Here is a 23,333-nt window from a genome sequence, read left to right as displayed (position 1 = left end):
AGTGATATAACGTGATTTGGTAAACATGGTTTAGATATGGTCGGATAAAATACATTTTGCTTTAAATTCCATATTTAGTAATACATGGATGACGACCATAGAATTTAAGTTTAAGTATCTTTTTTTTTTATTTCCTCATCATGCAATTGTAATGTAGTTTAAAAATTTTTAGAAAAAACCTGAATTGATCAAATCGATAAAAATAAATTTTGACCGAATGGATCAACATTACTTCTATTATCGTATAATTGAGAGAATTTGACTTCAAATATTTTAAAATATTTTTTGATATAAAGTATTAAAAAATAAAAATATATATTTATATGTTGATATGATTTTCTTTATCTTTTTTTTTTTACTTGTAAAAAATTTATTGATGGCAATAAATGTTAGAGATAATATCTTCGGATGACTGTTTCAGAAACTTATTTACATAAATGTCTAAATTTTACACTTTTAGATTTATGCCGTTAGGTTTTTAATTTAATTTCATATTTACCCCTATTGATTGCATTTTCATTTATTAATGAATTTGGATTTTTTGAAATATAAAATTGTTATTTCCATAAATTAATATCATGTGGGCCTCAATATTATCCCAATTCAAATTCCTTAATTCTCTCCTCCAAATCCCTCATCCATTGTTTCCGATTTTCTTGTTCGTTCACTTCCAAGTTTTCTCGTTTTTTCTTCCGTTTTTTCTTCTTCGTCCACTGCCCAGCACGTCCTTGTATAAAGTATAACATATTGAATATATAATATACCCGATATAACATAGACTAAACCTTATGAGATATAAAATTTATCCGATGTAAATCCTTAACGGTATATATCCAATAGATTTTTAACTTTGAATCACCATTAGTATATATCGACATACATCTTGAGATATAATATATATCTTTATCTAAACACTATATATCACCACACATACGTTACTCATAACAAACAAATAAAGAAAAATATACTCGTATATACCAATGTAATACCAAAAGTCATATATAAACTTGAGATATATTATATATCCTAATACATTTTCCATGGAAATTGTTTCACCGTTATATATGGAAATATTTTAATCTAGATATATATTATATATCATAATCAGTATGACTATATTATATATATTGAAATATACATTGTTATAAAGGAACCAAAGAGTAGCAGATAGAAAGAGATAGAAAGAGATAATGGGAACCAAAGAGTAGCAGGTTCTGTAAAAAAAAAAAAGAAACCTAAATTGAGCATATACAATAAGAAATATATACCTCGATTCTGTGCAAAATTGAAACGATGTTGCCCGATAAATGCGACGGAGGCCGCCGGAGATGAGAAACTTGGGTACGTAGCCGGTGACGAAGAAGTAGCCGGTGACAATAAAAAAGGAAGATGTTGCCCTATAAATGCGATGGAGACGTAGCCGGTGACGATGTTGCCCTATAAATGCGACGGAGGACGCCAGATTAATCTTCTGAAAGAATGGAGATTGGAAGCTTGAAGATGAGAAATTTTATGAAACAGCCACCGGAGATGCGAACGTTGGGTTTGAGTCGAAGCGGTGAGGAGGGAGATGAAGTGGTTACGAAAAATGGGTTTCTAAAAATAGTGGGTTACCAAATTCGTGGGTTGTAAAAATCTCAATTAGCTTAATTTTAGTGATTTTGGTATATTTTAATAAATATTAACCAATTTCATATTTTATTAATGATTTAATATTGGGATGGATATATTAGTAATTTCTATTATGGATACCATCTATTTTGGAAATTATGTGAGAGAAAAGTGTAAATTCTTCAACTTTCAATCCTTTTATGTAATTGGTTCTCTTAAATAAACCATCTATGTACTAATCCCTAAATGTTACCTATAGAAAATATTTGTGCAACGATATTGCCGTACTTTCTTATTTTCTTTTTTTTAATATTCCAGCTCACGATTTTTTGTGGGAGATAATGAATATTTTTAGTGTTGGTAGATTCTATGCTAGTTTTAGTACGATGCCAAGTCGACATGAGTATCTATATTGATAAAATGAAGTTAATGATAAAAACAATTTTATTTTCTTTGAATTTTTTTAATACAGCTGGAAATTCACGACTTTCCGGTAAATATAACTGCCTTAAATCTACTCAATTATGCTTCACTTTGGTCTTTTCTTTATCCTAGAAGACTTTTTCTTATTTAGGATTTTGGACGGAGATGAAAATAAATTCCATGCGCCCACACTATATGTCCATCCTTATCCTTATCGTACACCTCATCCACGATTTTAATGACAAAATTAAGGTTCCAGGTTCGCCCGACCCTTAATAAGTATGCCTGTGCCATAAAAATAAATGATATCTTTAAGTTTCATTTATGAAGATTTATCAATTAGTTTTCCAAACCAAATCATACTTATATGATTACAATTAAAGTGCGTATAATATCTGCTGACCACAAATATAAATTAGATAATTTTTTAATTTTTTTAGAAAATATAAATAACATATTATTTTTTTCTGCATTTCTATCTCCTAATTGTTGAAGCGAGCATAACTCAGTATTAATTGGAATATATCTCCAATTACGAGGTTGTGAGTTCCACCCCCACATGTTGTATCAAAAAAATTATTAAAAATTTACTCGTGTTTATCAAAAGACGATGAGTATTGACAGATAAATACTAAGTAACAAAAATCTCGCTCTTTGAAAAAGTAGAGTGTTCAAATGAGTGGTAGATATGGTAAGACTACGAGTGTCCGTGGGTTGAGATGAGGTTGAGTAGAAGAGTGTTTTTAGACCTAACTCAATTGTTGAGGTGGTAAATTTATTCCATCCAAAGAACTCTTATTTAATAATGAAATTCAACTCAATCACACCATTAAATTATTTGTATTTAGTTTATTTAAATTATCCATGGTCACTCAAATAAATACTAATATTATAAAATTGAGTTCAAGTTCCCTAAATCAATAGGTTATTTATGGGGTGAAAATTACACTAAAAAACTTAAAAAATTATGTTTAAAGTTGTTGGATTATAAGAATCAAATTATTTAATAAAATAAATATATCTAAATATTAATAAGGTATAATAAGTGAAATAAATGATTTAAATTAATAATAAATTCGGATTGATGATTCAACCTAAATTTAATTTATGTTAGTAAACTGTTTGACCAATCCAACTCGTTTTCATCCTAGTTTTTGACCATCTCTACATAAAACCATGAAGAAAAAAGGTGATAATTTAATGAACCGTTTGATCTAGTCATTGTGAGTTGTGAGTAGTGGACTGGTAGTGCAAGTCCTCCACCAGTCTGGCAATGGAGGTTAAGAGCTTTTTATTTTTCTTAAAAATAGTTTTTAGATGTTTATCAATATTAATAACTAAAAAGAAATGAATACATAGAAAGAAATATATATACACACACAATATAGCTATCCATTTTTAATTGTAATAACTAGGAGAATATTACATACCACACACCTAAACATTATTCTTTTTTTAAGAGCAAAAGTGAACTTTGGATTTGGTGTTTATTTAGTCTTGAAAAAATACTTTCGGTCTTTAAAATTTGAAAAATAATTATAAATAATTCAGAGTAGTCATGAAAGTACGAGAACCACTCCACCAATACATTTTCCTCCATCATCATGTCCGTTATGGTACCGTTTTTCTTTTCAAATATAAAACTATTTTACATATGGAGAGAGAGGGAAACACGACAAGTAGTGAGAGATGGCGGCAGGCATCACCGTAGGAGAGAAAAATGAATAACAACATGTTTGTGAGTGATTTTATCAGGTTTACAAATTACTCCCATTTCAAAATGACATGTTTGAAATTAATTTTCTAAGTAATTTAAAAAGAGAAAATCTAAAATCACTTGTACTCATTTTCAATCAATCATTTGGAAGGTGATTCTCAACCGGTGTTGGACCCTGTCCTCGAGAAATTCAGCACGATGAGAACTTGGAATTGGATACTGGAAAACAATCGTTATTGGAGTCAACATTTTCGTAATTTTTTTTTGTCTTAGAAAAGGAAATTAGTTTTAAAATAGTTATTGTTTTAAGTCTCAATTTTGTTCATCTATTTCACATTATTTTCATCTTAAATTTTGGGAATTCTTTTTATTTCTATAATTTTTGTCTCTCCTCTCTAAACTTTTTTTTTTCTAATTTCTTTGTAATATCTCTCTAAATTTTAGTCCATCGTCTATTTTTTCTAAGTTTATTTCCCTTTCTAAATTGTTGTCTTTTTTAAATTTCACTCTAAGAATTTTGTTATTCTCTAAATTTATTCTCTTTCTAAATATTAATGGCTGAAAATCATTTTTAATTATATGAAAATTATTTGATAAACGTGTAATCAAATAATGTTAAAATAATATATAATAATCCCTTCACAATCATTAGATCTCTATTACTAATTGCGCATTATAAAATCAATTCTCAAACATATATCCTAGGAGAAAAAGAGAGGACGGGCCCTTTGAATTAAACTTTTCCTTGCCATAATGATTCAGCCGGTGCACAGTCGGTGCATGGCGAACGAAACGGTTCATCAAGCCATTTCTCGCCTCAACCCCTAAATAGGAAGTTGGAAGATGGAGAAGAAATTGATCCAATAAGAGAAATATATATAATATAAAAATAATATTTTTTTGACACTTCATCTATAATATTCACATGTCACTATAATCAAATGGAAAAATTAGAGTATACATACTTCTTTTATTCACTACTTGCCACATCAACATCTTGTCAAACATGGTTTGGAGTCTACCAATATTAAAAAAATTATCTATAAATAAATCGTTGGATGAATAAATAATGTATGATACTCTCTTGGTACTAGATTTTTTATCAATCAAATAAGGAAAAATTATAGTACGGAGTACTGTACTCCTTTGTTCAGATTAGGAAAAATTATGGTACTTAAATAGGTCGTATTATATAATATAAAAATATTACTTAAGGACATGTCAAAATGTGAATGAGATGAATTTGTACCGATTGAATTATATTGAGATGGTACAAAAATTTAAAAGATGGATGATGAAATATATTAACAAAATAATAATTTTTGTCACCTCGTTGTTAACAACTTTTAATAATTTTTCATGAAATAATCTCATCATTGAGATTTTTTTAGTACATTAAACAGAAATTAGAGAATAAAAACACTAAAGGGCAAAATTGGGAATTACTTGACACACATTAGGGATAGTTTTGTATTTACCCGTTTGACCTGTGATTCCTTACCTTCCTTTTATTCTTTTGGAGGAAATTCCTTAATTATCTTATCCGCTCCATTGGGATATATACCTTGAGTGCTTTCACTCTGCTTTCATTTCAATTTACTCATCAAAGTGACAATGACCGCGAAGCTTTATGGCTGTATAAAAGCGGTAAAAAAAATATAAGAAATTCACCATAGTAAATTTGGGCTTCAAATTAATTAAGTAATTAAATGGCAGATGTTGGTGCCCTAACTCTTGTGTTACTGGGTCGCACTGGGAATGGAAAAAGTGCAACCGCAAACAGTATTGTGGGAAAGAAGGTGTTCAAGTCACGCAAAAGTTCTTCCGGCGTTACCAGAAGTGCTGAGTTGCATACGTGTGTGCGGAAAGATGGTCAGGTCATCAATGTCATCGACACCCCCGGTAACAAATATCTGATTAATTAATTGCTTTAACTTATATAATTTTGCTTCTCTATTTTGTTTCTAGACAATTACAAAATTAACCACACACATAATCCTTAAATTAAATAATATATAATTAAATACGGAGGTAGTTACATAAATCGAGTATAAAATTTTATAAAATTAAAATTCGAATAGAGATAGGATAAAACATAAATATAAAAAGTTTAAGGAAGGACCAAACAAAATTAAATATACAAATCTCTGAGGTTGGTCTCTCACATGCAAGTATGTAATGCAATGTGCAGGAATATTTGATCTATCCTCAGGAGCAGATTACACCGCGCGAGAAATCGTGAAATGTATCGATCTGGCAAGTGGGGGAATTCACGCGGTTCTTTTGATTTTCTCGGTCCGAACCCGGTTCTCCCAAGAGGAAGAAGCCACCATCCGAATCCTACAATCTATATTCGGAAGCAAAATTGTGGACTACGCCATTGTAGTCTTCACAGGTGGAATATTTATATCGAGGTTCTATCTTAAAATTAAAGTTAATTGGCTATGAAATTAGTAGTTTATATACTTATATAAACATTTTGTTTACGTGATTTGATTTTTTCAATGTGAGATTTTGGCAGGTGGTGACGAACTGGAAGATGATGACATCACGCTAGAAGATTACTTGGGCAGCGACTGTCCTGTGGCTTTGAAGGATATTCTTGCAATATGCAAGAATCGGTGTGTTCTTTTCGATAACAAAACCAGAAGTGGAACGAAGAATGCAGAACAAGTGGGAAAGCTTTTGGCAATGGTGAAGGAAGTGGTGGTGCAAAATGGAGGACAACCCTACACACACGGCTTGTTTTCTGATCTCAAGCTTCAGGAGAAGTTGAATGAGGTAACTAGGTGGACTACCCACCTTGTATTAAAATTTTGTAAATATGAATTAAAATGATCATTTTTTTAAACTATGAGATTAAAACAAATATTTATACTAAAATTAACTGAAATTTTATACTAAAATGAACTTAAATTAAAAGTATAGAAACAAAATGAATAGTAACCTTAATTCTTTCTTCTTCTTAGTTTCTAAAATTATAGGTATAAAAATTAAATTCCCAATATATAATCATTTCCTTTTTTTATTTTTTATTTTATATTTTTTAAAAACAAGCTTAGAAACGCACCAAATAAAAAAACAAGCTTAGAAACATGCCAAATTTTTGAATATATATATTTATATAGTTTTCAAATTTTTCTTTTCGTTTTTTAAATTTAAAAAAGAGTTTAAATATATTTTCAAGAGAGGTGTTTACCTTATTAATGAAATGGTACAAAAACAAACAATAATTTATAAAAATAGAAAACGTTATTAAACGAGGACACGTTTCATAACCATTTCGTTTTCTATTTTGATTTTTTTTTTTTTTTTAAAAATAAGATCGTTCCATAACCAATTCAATTTTCTGTTTTTTGTTTTTCAATCAACATTTTGAAATTCGATGTAACTTAAAAAAAAAAGTTTTAAAAAACATGTTTTTGTTTTTTTTCTTCTAATACTCAATTTTTTTTCCTTTCTCATATTTATCTCTAAAAAATTTATTTCTCTCTAAAAAATTTTTATTTTTAAATTTCTCTCTACAAGCTTATTTCTTTTCTCTCCAAATTTTCATATTTTGAATATTTATTATTATTTGTCCATTTCCAAACTTTTTTGTATTTTTGTTTCTTTTTCCAACCTTTAAAAAATTTATATTTTTCCCAATTCTTTTCTCTCTAAAATTCCATCTTTTATAACGTTTCTTTCTATTTGTAATCTATTTTTTCTTCTTAAAATTATATATTTTATTTTATTCTTCAAATTTCTTTTACTATAACTTTTATTTATTTTTGTATTTATTTATTTTCTCTAAAAATTATATTTTGAATCTTGTTCTTATCTCTAAATTTGTTTTCACCGTAATTTTTCCCTTTCTTTATAATTTCTTTTTTTCTATAATATATCTTTTCCTCCCGATTTACTTTTTTTCTCTAAAATTTTTCTCTTTGTCTTTAACTTTTCTTTCACTATTTTTTTTCTAAATCTTTTTATTTCTCTCTAAAATTTATCTTCCAAAAGTTTATTTACATTTATCTAAACTGTTATTTTCATGTCTCTACATTAGGAGATGACAAAAATTTCTGCAGGATTGGGTTCCAAAAAATAGAAAATGCATATCCCGACCCCGTCCCCACCCCCGATTCTATTTTTTTAATAATTAATATATATTTATTACACTTTTTTATACTTAAATTCTAAAACTAATTAAAAACAGTAATAAAACTAATAATTTTTCTCGATAACATCTCTCGGACCCAAGAACGAGGTGGAGACGAAGACTGAAAATTTTCACGAGCATGAGAATGGGGGAGAACATCCTCACTCGCCTCCACACTATTGTCATCTCTACTCTACATAAAATTTCTCTCTCTAATATGTATTTTCAATTTTCTAACTTTTAAAAAAAAAAACAAAAAATGGTTATTAAACATATTTAAAAAAAACAAAAAATGGTTATTAAACATATATGATTTTTGTTTTTTAAAATCATAAAACTAAAAACCAAAAACAAAAAACAAGAAAAATAAAAACTAAAATGGTTATCAAACGGACCTTTGATATTTTATGATTATTGTGTCGTCTAAAACTTTATAAAACCATCTAATAAATTCTTAAAGTTTTTTTTAAGTTTTATTTTTTTGGTCTAATAGGACGATATTAGCTACGATTTAAAAAATTTATGAGTTGAATTTGTAATTTAAGTTATGACGTTAAGTTTTGAGTTTTTTGTTAGGTAAAGGGGAAGCTTGAACAACAGTTAGTAGAAGAAAGAGAAGCGAGACTGAAAGCGGAAGAAAGAATGCAACAAATACATAAAGAAACTGGGGATGAAATTCGAAACCTCAATGAGTCTCTACGTCTCGCCCTTCAAAGGCCGATAAACGTAAAGGTTGAGTCGAGTCCTCCTCCATCTACTTGCCGTATTCTTTGAGTCCCAAAATCATTATATTGAAGTGTGACACCATTAATTAATATAATTATCATATTTGCATAATATGTATGTATCAAATGCAATTAAACAAAGGGTTGAATAAGGGCAGCTACTTGTGTTGTAATGTCCAAAGATTGTTGTAATAAATTATTACCGTGTCTTATATTATAGACGGATTTATAATTTGTCTTAACAGACAAGCTTGCCATTTAAGTCGAACTTGGTTAAGATATTATAAAATTTAAAAATATTACACTATTAATGAGGAGAGTAGACTCAAATATTTGACCTATAAAAAAAATTGACGAAGATGAATTTAAATTATTCTAATTCTGTAAACAATTATTTCACGATAATCATCCAAATTATAAAATAAAACTGTTTTTTCAGACTTCTGATGGACTATTGAAATATAAATAGTTGAATTTTTGCAATTTTGTTTAGTAAGGCATTTAATAATCTACATAGGCAAGTCGTTGTCATATTGAATGTCACGTTTTGGTTTACAAAAAAAAAAAGTCACCATTTTCCTTACGTGGCAATAGATAGATATTTTCCCATTGAACTAATTTATTTTAAAGTGGAGTAAAATAATGACAGATTTTGAGGTGAGTAAATGTAAAACATAAATTAAGTACAATTTTACTGTTTAACTAAATTACAGGGACAAAAAATTAAAACATTTTAAATTATAAAAATAACTAAAATTAAATCTAAATCATAGAAATTAAATTAATAATTTAATTTCATGATTGGAAGTACATGTCAAATACCGTCAGTTATGCCCCTTTGAAAAATAATTTCAGATTATCATATCTATAAATCTAGTGAGTATATAGATAAATATGAGTATATTTAACAAAAAAAAATAAATATAAATATAAAAATTAGCTCAATTGGTTAAAAAAAAAGAAAAAAAAAAGAGAAAGTACAGATGGCGTTCCGCGCGCAAAAATTAGAAATCAATAACGATAAGCGTTCCCGCAGAGAATATTACGAAGAAGAGAGTGCGAGTGGAATGCCCATTGACTTGAAAGTTAGGAGTGAAAACCGATGAATCCACGCGTTCAGCCATCATCGGAATGATTATCGGCCATATTCCAAGGAAGAAATCGACGGAGTGAGGTTGATCAATCATGTTTGCCAAGAGATTGTTGCAGAAGGCCATTCACCATACTCAGGTATCGTCTTCTACGTTCCCTCCTCGCAGTGGCCGTTGTTTCTTCCATCAGTTTCTACTTCTAGCTGCCTGATTCTATTTCGACATGGATAGCGATATTCGAATTCATCAACAATGCTGATAATCTAGGGTTTTCTTAGCTCAAAATTGATGAAATCCACAACCTGTAGAGGCTTCGAATATAATCGTTTAGGGAGCTAATCTTAGCGTACATTTCAGCATCTCGTTTACCTCACAGACGAGTAATGGAAGACATATTCCACTTGATGAAATCCGCAACCCACAGAGGCGACGAATATCATCGTTTAAGGAACTAGTCTTAGCGTGTATTTTCAACGTCTTGGTTAAGTCTCAAGCTTTGCACAATATAGGTATTACTGGTCAATTAAGAAACGAGGAAGAGATATCGTGTGTAACAACTCTTTTGCATTTTTTTCGTTACTGCTCTTGGCGGGCGATCTTTGACGTCTTCTTTTTTACGTTGTGGCATCCTTTCACGTGCAATGCTGTTAGCTATTTTTCGTTTGATCACGGAGCCGTACTCAATTTTTAACTAATCAGATACACCATGGCCATTTGTTTTCATATTTTCTCCGTTCAGCATGCTGTACAGCGTGGTAGTTTAACACCGGAGGACTTGGATCTCAGAGTTGCGGTTCACTATGGCATCCCGTCAACTGCATCCATTCTTGCTTTTGACTCCATCCAGCGGCTTCTGGCCATTGGAACACTGTGAGTTGGTCCTCTCTGTTACTTGTAAATTGTGTTGAAGCGAGTAGCTTGTCACCTGCATCTTAACTATGAATAGCGTGTTCTCCAGCTATTCAGGTTTTTTTCCCTTTCTTTTTCCTGTTCGATGTGGTGATCTCATTACGGGTATAAAAGAATTTGCCAATAAGTTTTTGGCCTATCTTATATGTTATGCAAGATCATCGTGATTTTATCCCATGGAATCTATGGCACCTTGAAGTTGGAGGAGTGAGGGTTTGACTTTGATACGTGTATTAGTAGAAATCGATAACAGGAAAATTGAAGTCATCTCAACTGAAAGATGATGTTTTCATGTCAGGGATGGAAGAATAAAAGTGATTGGTGGAGATGGTATAGAAGGGCTTCTTATGTCCCCAAACCAATCGCCTTACAAGTACTTAGAGGTAAAAATTGTGCAGTTTTTAAAAGTGAGTTATAAACTGATCACTTCTTTCCCATTTAGTTGCAACGGAACTGATAGTGCATTTATTCTTACAGTTTCTACAGAATGAAGGTTATTTAGTCAGCATCTCCAATGACAATGAAATTCAGGTATTGAATCTTCACTAACCAAGTAGTTTTGAATTCTTGATAACCATGATGAGATACTAGCCTTCACATCTATATCATGAATCAAATCAATAACAATCTTGAACCACACTATCTTGTTTACTCCTACATTGCATTCTTAAGTTTACACATTTCAGCGTCAATAAAATTGCCAAGACAGTGAGTTAATGTTGGTTTTCTGTTTATCTATAGCAGTGTTATTAGATAATATCAGCAAACTCTCCTCTCCAGTCTCATCATGAAAGTAGTTGACTAGGATTTGCAAGCGTCAAAAAATTGTATTCCTTAGTAATGAGGTTTTTCAGATTACTTTTTTGGATGGCAAGATACTGCTGTGCATCAAAAGTTTCTATAAAAGCAGAATAGAAAAACTCTTCCTTGCCTGCATTAAGATTTCAAACATGTTGTCAAACTTAGTGGGGATGCTCCCTCCAGTATGAGCGAACCTTTTCGGAACTGGTGAGGAACGGGCGCCATGAGACTAGCCCGAATCCAACCATGTTCTATTTCTCACGCCCTTCCCAACAATTGAACCTTGTCTTGCTGTGTCTAAACCTTCCTCTTTGGAGAAGAAATGGACGTTGCGAAAATATACCACGATTGGCGTAGTCGCTCATAGGGACATATCTATCCGTCTCGAGTTTACATTTTAAGTGGATGCAAATTTGTCTATGTAGGAAATGTTTCAGTATTAGTTGTTTTTTTTTTCATGGCAGGTCTGGAATCTGGACAGCAGGTCTATAGTATGCTGTTTGCAGTGGGAATCAAATATAACTGCTTTTTCTGTTGTTGGTGGCTCCCACTTCATGTATACCAACTACTTATGCACCATCTTATTCAGCTTTCAATTGACCAATAGCTGGAAATTGATCTGTTAAAAAAAAACAAAAGAAAAGAAAATAAACAATTATTCGATAACATGCAGGTATATCGGGGATGAGTATGGTTTAATGTCAGTGATCAAGTTTGATGCTGAAGATGAAAAACTTCTGCACTTGCCATACCATATTTCTGCAACTTCTATCAGCGGTAATGTCTGCTGTTTTATTCAGTCAGAGACATTATTATCTAGTTCATAGAAATGCATGATGTATAATTCTGCTTCTGGTTCAATTTCCTTCTTGATGGTTATTCCATATTGCATGGGCGACTTTTTGAAAAAGGAACAAAAGTAAAAATAGTGGGGGATAGTTGCATGAGCAAAATGCGGTAACTCAGATGTTCAGTGCATTTTACTTTTACTTCAGGCGTATTCCCATACCATACTAACTTTTCAACATCTTTTTTGGCCATAGATGTTGCAGGGTTTCCATTTCCTGATGATCAACTCTCACCTGTTATTGGAGTTCTTCACCATTCTTCTTCTATTGGGACTAGGCAAGAAACTTGCACGGAATGCATTAACTTTATTAATTTCTGTTATCTTCTTTGATTTTGGATTAGAAACATTGGTACTATAGGTTATTATTTTTTCTATTGCCAATAATGAATGGTCAGTTGTTAAACCATGTTCTTAGATTTAGTATGTTGCCTGTGAAGCAGTCTCATGAATATGGGACAAACATTACACGAATATGATGATTTATCATTTCCTAAAAAGTTAGGACACAAGTATGGACACGTTGAAGATACATTTATAATTGTTTCTTTTTCACCATGTTTAATATTTGAACGCACTTTAATTTTTTAATGTAATATACTTAAAATTCATATTTAAAGCATTCATATTTGCACTTAAATAAATTATAAGAAACTAATTACAAAATTTTATTGACGCAACATTTTATTACAGAAATTTGCTCATGGTTACAAAAAACTATCTTTAAAACATAGTCTATAGAAGCTGTAATTTTATCCTTAAATAATAATTCCAATATTTCTCATTTAGATACCATTTGATTTCTTTATTATTACATTTTTTTTTTCTCTTACGTGAAGTTCGGCACTTTCTTCTTCTAATTTTAGTTTGTGTTGTTCTTTCAGTGTTTTGATAGCATATGCAAATGGCTTGTTTTTACTTTGGGACATCTCAAGAGGTGTAGTTCTTTTTGTTGGAGGTGGAAAGGATCTACAGTTGAATGATGGACTTGATGAATCATCAAGCAAAGTGGATGATGACATTCCAATTGATATTCTGGAAAATAGTTTAGCAGACAAAGAGATAAGTGCCCTCTGTTGGGCATCCTCCAATGGATCAATTCTTGCTGTGGGATATATAGATGGAGATATCTTATTCTGGAAAACGTCAATTACTGCTTCTAGTAGAGGTCAACAAGGTTCGCCATTATCTAAAGGTGTTGTTAGGCTACAATTATCATCTTCAGAAAAAAGACTTCCTGTTATTGTCTTGCATTGGTCTGGAAACTGTAGAGCACCTAATGATTGTGATGGGCAGTTATTCATCTATGGCGGTGATGAGATAGGATCTGAAGAAGTTTTAACGGTGTGTTATTTCATTCCAACTCTTATACATTGCTTTGTCATTTCTATGGTTCCTTTGTATACTTGGATGTGGTTAATGAGTAAAAGGATAATCTCCGACGACATTCACATCTCAAGCAGTAATTAAATTGCAAATGTCTTCTTCACTTGTACTGTCATTGGAAGGCTAAATTTTGAGTAAAAAATGACAATTCTCAATTATTTGACAGCATTGTTCTCTAATGAGATTTATGCAGGTAGATAGTGAAAACATTAATTTTCTCGCTATTTTCATCTTTTTTATTAACTTTCTATTGAAGATTACAATATTGACCTTTTTAGTAATGGTCTGTATTATGAAAATGCCTTTTTTGGAATCGGGTATGTTAGTTTTATGTTTTGACTTTCAACAGGTTTTAACCATTAAGTGGTCACCTGGAATGGAGGTTTTGAGATGTGCTGGTCGTACAGAGCTCAAACTTCATGGCTCTTTTGCAGATATGATCTTGTTGCCAAGTCCTGGTGCTGCCGGGAATGGTCCTAAAGCAGATCTTTTTGTGCTTACAAACCCTGGGAAACTGCACTTTTATGACGAAAGTACACTGTCAGCAATAATAGGTAATACAGACAGCAAACCATCAATCTCCCCACTGGAGTTTCCTGCAACGATACCTACAGCAGAGCCATCCATGACCACATCAAAGCTTGTTAAGTTGCCCACTGGGGGATCCTTGACAAAGATTTTATCTGAGGTATTGTATTTACTGCCCTTTATATGAACATCTCTCTCTTCTGCTCTGTTTGTGTGCCCTCAATTATACTCCCTTGACTTCAACAATTTGCTTTCTTAGCTAGCCCTGACGAAGCTTAGTTCAGCAGCAATTCAAGCTCCTAGTGCAAAGTGGCCGTTGACTGGAGGAATACCCTGTCAGTTGTCTACAGTGAAAGATGATAAAGTTGAGAGGGTTTACTTAGCAGGTTATGCTGATGGTTCCATACGCGTTTGGGATTCCACCCATCCTGTCTTTTCCTTTATGTGCCATTTAGATGCTGAGGTTAGAGCTCCAAATAAGCTCTGTTATTTTTCTGATGGAAGGAAATGATTTAAGCCTTATTATTAATGCTATATATTTGGCAGTTGGAAGGTATAAAGATTGCTGGTTCATGTGCTCCTGTATTAAAACTGGACTTCTGCCGTGCTACTGCTTGTTTAGCTGTTGGCAATGAATGTGGTCTGGTTAGAAATCTTTTGTTTTTGGATAAGATCGGGCTTCTAATATTCTTTTGTACTTATTGTTTCCTTGCTGAACTAACTTCAATAGGTGCGGGTTTATGACCTTAAAGGCAGTGCTGATGAGAAAAGCTTTTACTTTGTTACTGAATCTAGACGTGAAGGTAATCTAATTTGTAAATTCTTCCCCTCCCTCCTTTTTCTTCAGGAAGGGGAAAAAATTACCTTCGCTATACATGCTAACAATCTCACATAGAATTTGGAAACTAGGACCTCAATATTTATAGAATGGATCCTGCATGTTTAACTAAAATTTCATGTGATTTATTATTCTTAAAGAACCAAATGTTTTGTCGAGGTTAAAGTTTGGATTGGTTGAAGGCGAGCCATTGATATTGTGAACAGTTTAGCCTCTGCATTAAAACTTCAACCTTTTTCCAGGTCGGGAGTACAATATCAAAAAATTACAAGACAGTTTGCAAATTAGAGCATAGATAATCATTTTGTTAAGTTAATGCCAGCTTGTAAATTATTGTAAGAGGTTGAATCTAAGATTGCTATGCTTCTCGTAGTATTCTTCATGTCCTTGTTTCAATGGAAAATGGTAGGCCATGTATCTGGATTATCTTTGCTACTTAATTTTAAATATTTTTACTAGAAACCTATGTACTAATAAATATGGTCAACTTGTTCCACAGTTCACAGTCTGCTTCAAGGGAAAGGACCTCATTGTAGAGCTGTTTTTTCTCTCCTAAATTCCCCAATTCAAGCGTTGAAGTTTTCTAAATGTGGAGTTAAACTTGGTGTGGGGTATGGAAGTGGTCGTGTAAGGATTCTCCATAACTGAACTTTTTAACTTTACTTTCTTATATGGGGACTGTGAGCTTGTGTTTTTTTTTTTTTCAGATTGCAGTGCTCGACATTTCTTCATCATCAGTTTTATTCTTTAAGGAAGGCATATCTAACTCAAGCTCTCCCATTATTTCAATGATTTGGGAAGAAAATTCTGCTGCTACTCAAGGCCCTTTAAAGAGCCCCAGGCACTCAGGAGCCAAATCTGCAGTCAACTATGCAGAAGAAACGTTATTTATCTTAACCAAGGATGCAAAAATCAATGTTTTCGATGGTACTGCCTGTGACGTGATCAGCCCTCGCCCGTGGCATTTGAAAAGGGAATCAATTGCAATTTCAATGTATGTTATAGGCAAGTATTAAATCCATCCTGACAAGATAATAAGAAAATAGAAACTTTGGGCATGTGTACCTTTGTCATTTCAAGGTTTTTCATTCTTGTATCCAGAGGGTGGTATTTCTGTATCTGGATCTCCCGATGAAAAGTATACCGAGGCATCCCAAAATCCTACTTTCAAAAGTGGAGCTGTTCCAGGCAGTGGTTCAGCTGGATCAAATTTGCATGAACACCAACATCACCCTTCTGCAGAAACACCATGCTGTGCCGAAAAGTTTCTTGATTCATTTGTTCTACTTTGTTGTGAAGATTCATTGCACTTGTACTCAGTTAAATCTATAATTCAGGTTCTTCTATGTCTTTTCATCTTTTCTATTCTTTCATTGTTGTTTTGCTTCAATTGCTAACTGAAGGCTCTTATTATAACAGGGAAATAACAAACCCATTCGTAAAGTGAAACATTCAAAATGTTGCTGGACTACTACTTTTATGATCAAAGAAAGAGATCTTGGAGTAGTTTTGTTGTTTCAGTCCGGTGTTATTGAAATAAGGTAAGGAGCTAGCCTTTTTCACTTAATTTGCTAATGTTATTAGATGTTGTGTAGGCTTGATTACTTTATTTATGCCAGAGCAACCCTACCAGATTGGATAAATATAAAATTGTTCATTTATTAGTCATATACATTTAGGTACTATTGTTGTTTATTTGATTGTTGATGCTGATCTCAAATTTTCACTAGATCGTTGCCAGATTTAGAGTTGCTGAAAGAAAGCTCCCTTCAATCGATTCTAATGTGGAATTTTAAAGCAAACATGGACAAAATTTCAAGTTCTTCCGAACATGGGCAGATTGTGCTGGTATGCTTGCTAGTATATATTTTCAGTCAGAAAATGACATGCTTTTTAGAATATTTAGCAGGCTTCGTGCTTTTAAAGACTTATTTGGAACATCCTCCTTGAGTTTATAGGTCAATAGGGGCGAGGTAGCATTCCTCTCTCTGTTATCTAATGAAAACAAGTTCAGGTACCGTACTGTGACGTTCTTTTAATTGGCATGATGTAATATAAGTTAAATCATGAAAGAGGAATAGACAACTAAACAGTTTGCTGTTTTTAGGATTCCTGATTCCTTGCCTAGTCTTCATGATAAAGTTCTTGCTGCTGCCGCTGATGTTGCTTTTAGTGTTTCATCGTATCAGAAAAAAAATCAGGTTTGAAGATGATGTTTCCCTTTTTCTATTAAAGCATATATGATTTTCATCCAGCCTCAAGTTATAAGTGTGTTGCTGCAGCATCATTCAACGGGGATATTAGGTAGCATTGTCAAAGGCTTCAAAGGGGAGAAAATGGCCCCTACTGTGGATTTTTGCACTACTCGTGAATCTTATTGCGCTCATCTGGAAGACATATTTCTGAAGCCTCCTTTCTCAGATTCATCTTCGGCTCTTAAAAATACCAAGGAAGTTGAAGAACTCAGCATAGGTTCTGCTCTAAACTAGTCTCATAAGCCAGATTATTGTTTCTTGCTGAATTTTTTCAGTTACTGTTTGCTTTCTTTTGAATTAGATGATATTAAAATAGATGATGAACCACCGCCAGCAGCATCTACTTCATCCAATGAGGTTAAAGGTATAACCCAACTGAATCCGGATCTCACAAGAGTATTTTAAGTTACAGTTTCGTCTTTATTACAGATTAGTAAATTATGTGCTTTTTATGCAGAAGAGAAAACAGAAAGGCAAAGATTGTTTGGAGATGGGAACGATGACTGGAAGCCTAAAACTAGAACAACTGAAGAAATTTTAGCTACATACAAATTTTCCGGGGTAATTACAGATGAGAACTACTTTGATTCAAGTTTTTTTCCCCCCTCTAATGTAACAACGAAATGTAGGATGCTTCTTTGGCTGCTGCACATGCAAGAAACAAACTTCTAGAGAGGCAGGAAAAACTAGAGGTACGTATAAAGCTGCTATTTCACGCAAGGCGTTTTATGGAATAGCAAAACTCATATAATAGAGAGGATCAATTACCAATTTGGCTTGCTCCCTTTTAAGAAGGAAATCTGTTAAAAGGTAATTAAAAGCCCAAGTGGCATGAACGTTGGCGCTTATTTGAGTAAAATTTAGGGCAAAGTCATGATGTGAATACGTATGTTACTACGTGCTGTGATTAGTGAAGGAGCTAAAACTCAATTGTCATTCCCGCTCTTCCTTTTTCTCCCCTTCAGCATTCATTAGTTGTTACGCATATGTTCAACTTTCAGGATACACACACGTCACAAATCGTGCTTCACTTTAGTTTTTTTGTTTTGTAGAAACTGAGTAAGCGCACAGAAGACCTGCGAAATGGTGCGGAAGACTTTGCTTCATTGGCAAATGAGCTTGTAAAGACGATGGAAAAGCGAAAGTGGTGGAACATATGATAAACATATCTGGGTTCATAGGTATTTATCTCTTCGCAACTCCTCTGGCCCTTGAGCATGAGCTACCAATACCAAGTAGTCAGCAAGGATTAGACGTGCAGAAGGCGGCGGGTCGATCTGAGTGTCATAGTTTATTGTGAACTCGAATCAACACACACTCATTAGTGGAAGTGGAGTTGAGTTCTGTGGGTGAATATGGAGTTTTGGAGTTTCTAAGATGTGCATGTAATTGTTAAATAAATATTTTTACCATCGTGTGAGTAATTCTATTACGAGGCTTATTTATTTATCATGTGAAGCCGGTAGTTGCAGAGGTCGTAAAAATGTTGTGGATGATGATGCCAAAGCCAGAGGTTCACTCCCATCACCGGGATAGGTATGGTGCCATCCCCTTTCATTGTTATATGTGTTTATTCTTAAATTGGCTTGCTTCCTCATTGTTGTATGTTTAACGACTTAAAAAACTTCTCTTAGTTTTTAGAAGTTAGCTTTAATTTTGATAACTTCATTAGGTAGTAGCAGGTCAAGAATATACTAGTAAAAATAGTGTTTATAAGCCTATGTTTTAAAAAATAAAAAACAAAATGGGATGTTGAGATATAGAAAATAATACTAATAAGTCTTCGGATTACAAATTGTTTAGTAAGAATGATCAGTCAGTATATCGCAACTATGAAATAATTTCTGCTCAATTTCTCTATAAAAAATAATATAGTAGTGCTCTAAACATCAATTTATTTATCTTTTAAATATTATATTATTACTTGTATTTTCATTTTTCTTAGTTTAGTCCGCGTAGCCTCAAATTTTCATTTTGATCTAAGATCATTCTAGTTCATTTTCATTTCTTTTTGTTTTTGGTCAAATTTTTATAAATGTAGCAGTAAATTTATCAAAGTTGAAATTACAAGGCCAAAACGAATCAAAGTTAAAAATAGAAAACCAAAACAGTATTGAAAATGTAATATGATTTTATTGTAAATAAGAGACTATTAATTTATTACTAACAAATTCTGGCCGATTTCAGATCAAACTAATTTTAACAAAAATCATGAATTAATTCAATAAAATAAAATTTATTTGAACTCAATTTTTCTAGTTTGAACCCTTACTGCTCAAACATTGCTGTCATCAAGTCATTGAGTTAGTGACATCATAAAAAAGTCGACTGTCTATATTAAATAATGATGTCATAATGCATGTGATCGATTATAAAATTTATTTAATCTCATAACCCTCTCCCATCGTCAAGCCCCCTCTACTTCTCCCATCCCTTCCCTTTACTCCTTTCCTCTTGCAGACTATAATATAAAATCAAGAAACCTTGTCCTATCATCGAAAGGTAGACCAAAAAACATCACATCATCATTGGTTAATGGATTAGGACTGTTTAAACCCATTTCCTATAGACTACGAAACAAAATGGAGATTTTAGACTAAAATGACAACTGAAAAAAAAACAATCTAACACCAAAAACAGATTGGGATAATCTAATAGAAACTTAAAAGAATGGAATATCATCTAGCATTCTGATTAAGATGAAGATTTTGAAAATTAAAGGCCAAAGAAAAGGAATTCTTCTTGCTACCAATATGGAGATTAGGATGGGCATTATAAACCAAGATGACTGTTGTAACAAATTTAAAATTCCTAAATGAAGTCCAACAAACCAATCAAACTTATAAATTTGTCATTATGAATTAAGCAATTGAAGATATAATATAGAATTAGTCGCAATAAAAGCAAACGTGTAACCACACATTAATTTTAAAACAGCTTGCTCTAATTATTCGAGCAGAAAGTCAAAAGTCTACTGTGAATCTTAACTTAAACTATCTCTGTCCAAAATCTCATGAAGTGTTTTTATGTAAAGGAGAATTACTTTCAGGAGAATTTTTCAAACATATTACAGACATGTCCATTGCTATTTTGGGGTAAAAACTCAAAGGCCTTTTCTTCTTTTTGAGAGGACATGAATTTGAAACTTTAAAATTTTGATTTCCTAAGAAAGGTAATAGGGAGTAATGTTTAGTATATGACGAATAGACATATAGAAACTGAATCTCTCTCCATATACAGCCTCCCTTCTTAGCTATTATGAACTTGGATTAGATTGTCTAGACTTCACCGGTTGCTAATTTGATGGCAATGATCACAAGAAGTGACATACCTATGACCAAACGCCTCCAGAATTGTCAATGATTCTGGACTCGGAAAGTTTCCTTCCAATAAGATCTCTCAACTCAATCTCACCCGGAAATCTCTGCTCCTTCAACTTAGAGAAGACCTTCAGACAAAAGGATATTATCAATAAACAGTCGTCTCACCAGAATAAGCTTTCAAAAGAATCTTACCATTTCACCATCACAATATACTTCGAAGGCTCCGGAACTTTGTAAGAATGACTGGATAAAATTTCCAAACAGCCAAGTGCTTGCAATGCTTCCAAACCTATTTGCACGCAAGGAGTAGTACCAAGGTGGTGGTGCCATCCCCAACCTAGGAAAAATCTGTTCGCCAGCCATTATTGTTGCAATAATTCCAAATTGAACAACGGGTACTACTTTGCTAAGAAGGCGCTTTGGGAGTGGTGGGGGGTAATTTGCCAAAATAACTTCAACTCCAGGAAATGATGACTCCAGCATATTTTTCATGGTTATTGCAGTACCTCTGCCACAAGAAGTGTAAAACCGTTTAACATCAAGCATTTCCACAAACCGAGATAATATGATCGAACCAACTACATTTAAGAGAGCAAACCCCAAAACGTATGGATCAAATGCATGCACACAGCTTCTTATCATTTCTTGTAGGGAAAAGAAAAATCTCTTGAGCACATATCAGAGTTCACAGACTGAAAGACAATTATGGTTACAAAATAACTAACACCTTCAATTAGTGCCTGTTAGATGTTTCTTTTGTACAATTAGGGAAGATACAATATTTACTCCATGGAGAACATTGGCATAGTCTATTGGCCCACTTGGAATCACGAATGAAATTCTCTTCCATATTATCTTGGGTATCAACGATAAAATTATGAAGTAAATTCTATCATAATAAGAATAACTCTTGTTCATGTTTTATCCCAGACCCAAAGCTAAGCGAGCATGCAACATTAACCTGCTTTTCAGCCTATACGAAATTGAGCTTGCAAAACATAATCTATTGAAGTTATAAATAAGTTCGTTCAATTAAAATCTCAAGCAGCAGGTGTCAACTATTGAAACATTGGAACTTCCATTTCTCTGTCTTGTTCCAAATCAGATAACCTAACACAGTAAAGTTGGCTCCAAATGGAATTATTACAAATTATTTCTGAATTGAGGTCTGCAACTGTGTTCGTTTAAGACTCGTGTCTTTAACAAGAAAAATACATTCATAGAGGAACAACAGTGAAGATTCAAGAGTTCAACAAGTTTTTTTTTTTTTTTTTTTAATTATAATGACACTCAACAACCGCTACAGAGTAGAAAAATTTTAATATCTGTTCAATCGAGGAAGTTAACGATGATAAAAGAAACTTGCGCTAAAAAAAACTAAGAAATCAAGTTTAAAGGAACAACAACAGCGAAGATTCCAAAGTACAACCAATTTATCATCATAATCAACCACTAGAGAGTAGAGACCCCGAAATGATTGTTCAATCGAGGAAGTTAAAGATAATAAAAGAAACCTGTGCTTAGGGAGAGAAAAAAAAAATCTGAGGTTTAAAAAAAAACAACAATAGTGAAAATTCAAGAGTAAAACCATTTTTTCGTCATAATAATTCTCAACAGCCACTAGAGAGTAGCGAAATTGAAATATCTGTTTTACTTCACTGTTAGTTCACTGCAAATTCAGCTAGCGAAATAAGAGTCGATGAGAAAAAAGTAGGAAAGGAAAATCACATAAACGTTTGATTCACTCGCTTTCCGCACAAAATGAAATCAAAGGAGGAACTACCTGTAAGAACAAGAAACACAGAAGTTGATATTAACAATGCTGCCGTAGCCAATTCCTCCGTTTCCGCTCCGTTTCTGCATTCCAAAACGAGACGACAAAATTAAGTCGCTGAATTACCACAAAAGAACAACAAAAATCAAGAACAGTTCAATCAAACATGAAATCATTCACCTCCGTAGGAAATTCAGGCGGTTCCTGGATGACTGCTTGAGATTTAGGCTGGTAGTGAACTCGAGCTGGAGGGCGATGGACGGGTTTAGGAGGCGGCGGAGTGAAAAGGTTCACAATATCAGTAAAAAGCAGAAAGATCGGCAACCCTAACAGAACTACCTGAGCGCGATCCATGGAATCAACGATTCAAGTCTCGAGAACCAGAGGATTTCGAGTCCAAGAAAGACGAAGGGAAAATGTTAGAGGAAGTGAAGAACTCGCCGACGAAAATATGAAGCCAAGTGAAGGCTAAAATTGTCCTCCAGAACTTCCTTTGCCGGGCTTTCGGAACGGTTATACAGCTGGGCCGTAACACGGCCCATCCGGCCCGATAAACATTCCAAAGTGAGGCCCAATGCAGTACGGGCTTGAAGAAAACAAAAGGCCCAAGTTTCCGCCAGGCCAAAAATCTAAATGAGAAAAGGCCCAATCAAGGAACGCGGGTAGTCAACAAAGTCGGCAGGTCTAATAAGATTCTGCGTGAGTCTCCGTCTTCAGACAGGAATGCCAAGAAGTCAATAACTACGGCACGTGGTACGGACAATAAATCAAAATAGGAATAAATGTTATTTAATTTGAGGAAAAAAAATATCCAATCAATGGAATAAACAATTTAACATCAAAGACTCATGCACCACGCTATTCCCATTCTTCTAGAAAGAGTTTCCTATATTTAGATATAAGATAAGAGCCTTGTTAAAAGAAGAAAAACAATTAATTTCATTAAAATTCAATCGTTGAAATA

At 33.0% G+C, this 23,333-nt stretch overlaps 3 protein-coding genes across 3 annotated transcripts; 2 read left to right on the top strand and 1 right to left on the bottom strand.

Moving 5' to 3' along the window:
- The first annotated feature begins 5,410 nt into the window (after positions 1–5,410).
- LOC111015058 (immune-associated nucleotide-binding protein 9) lies at positions 5,411–8,834 on the top strand. The gene is made up of 4 exons (XM_022289971.2): positions 5,411–5,653; positions 5,943–6,146; positions 6,273–6,532; positions 8,469–8,834. The coding sequence occupies exons 1-4, from the start codon at positions 5,461–5,463 to the stop codon at positions 8,664–8,666; spliced, it is 855 nt and encodes a 284-aa protein (XP_022145663.1). The 5' UTR covers positions 5,411–5,460; the 3' UTR covers positions 8,667–8,834.
- Positions 8,835–9,619: 785 nt separating this feature from the next.
- LOC111015012 (uncharacterized) lies at positions 9,620–18,853 on the top strand. The gene is made up of 24 exons (XM_022289914.2): positions 9,620–9,847; positions 10,448–10,578; positions 10,916–11,000; positions 11,095–11,148; positions 11,883–11,974; positions 12,092–12,195; positions 12,462–12,543; positions 13,150–13,609; positions 14,001–14,339; positions 14,439–14,642; positions 14,726–14,824; positions 14,910–14,982; positions 15,517–15,644; positions 15,725–16,022; positions 16,119–16,354; positions 16,437–16,558; positions 16,748–16,865; positions 16,976–17,031; positions 17,125–17,218; positions 17,300–17,489; positions 17,574–17,636; positions 17,730–17,833; positions 17,902–17,964; positions 18,325–18,853. The coding sequence occupies exons 1-24, from the start codon at positions 9,803–9,805 to the stop codon at positions 18,430–18,432; spliced, it is 3,348 nt and encodes a 1,115-aa protein (XP_022145606.1). The 5' UTR covers positions 9,620–9,802; the 3' UTR covers positions 18,433–18,853.
- Positions 18,854–20,270: 1,417 nt separating this feature from the next.
- On the bottom strand, positions 20,271–22,817 carry LOC111015112 (selT-like protein). The gene is made up of 4 exons (XM_022290035.2): positions 22,550–22,817; positions 22,379–22,452; positions 20,788–21,103; positions 20,271–20,720 (listed from the first exon to the last, which is right to left on the bottom strand). Exons 1-4 carry the CDS (start codon positions 22,721–22,723, stop codon positions 20,604–20,606), a joined length of 681 nt encoding a protein of 226 aa, XP_022145727.1. The 5' UTR covers positions 22,724–22,817; the 3' UTR covers positions 20,271–20,603.
- Positions 22,818–23,333: the final 516 nt, after the last annotated feature.

Source organism: Momordica charantia (genome assembly GCF_013281855.1).
Source record: "Momordica charantia cultivar OHB3-1 chromosome 5 unlocalized genomic scaffold, Mcharantia_2.0 BLBB01000005.1, whole genome shotgun sequence".
Classification (NCBI taxonomy): Eukaryota; Viridiplantae; Streptophyta; class Magnoliopsida; order Cucurbitales; family Cucurbitaceae; genus Momordica; species Momordica charantia.
Note: the sequence above shows the minus strand (reverse complement) of the source record. Positions and strands in the feature narration are given on the sequence as shown.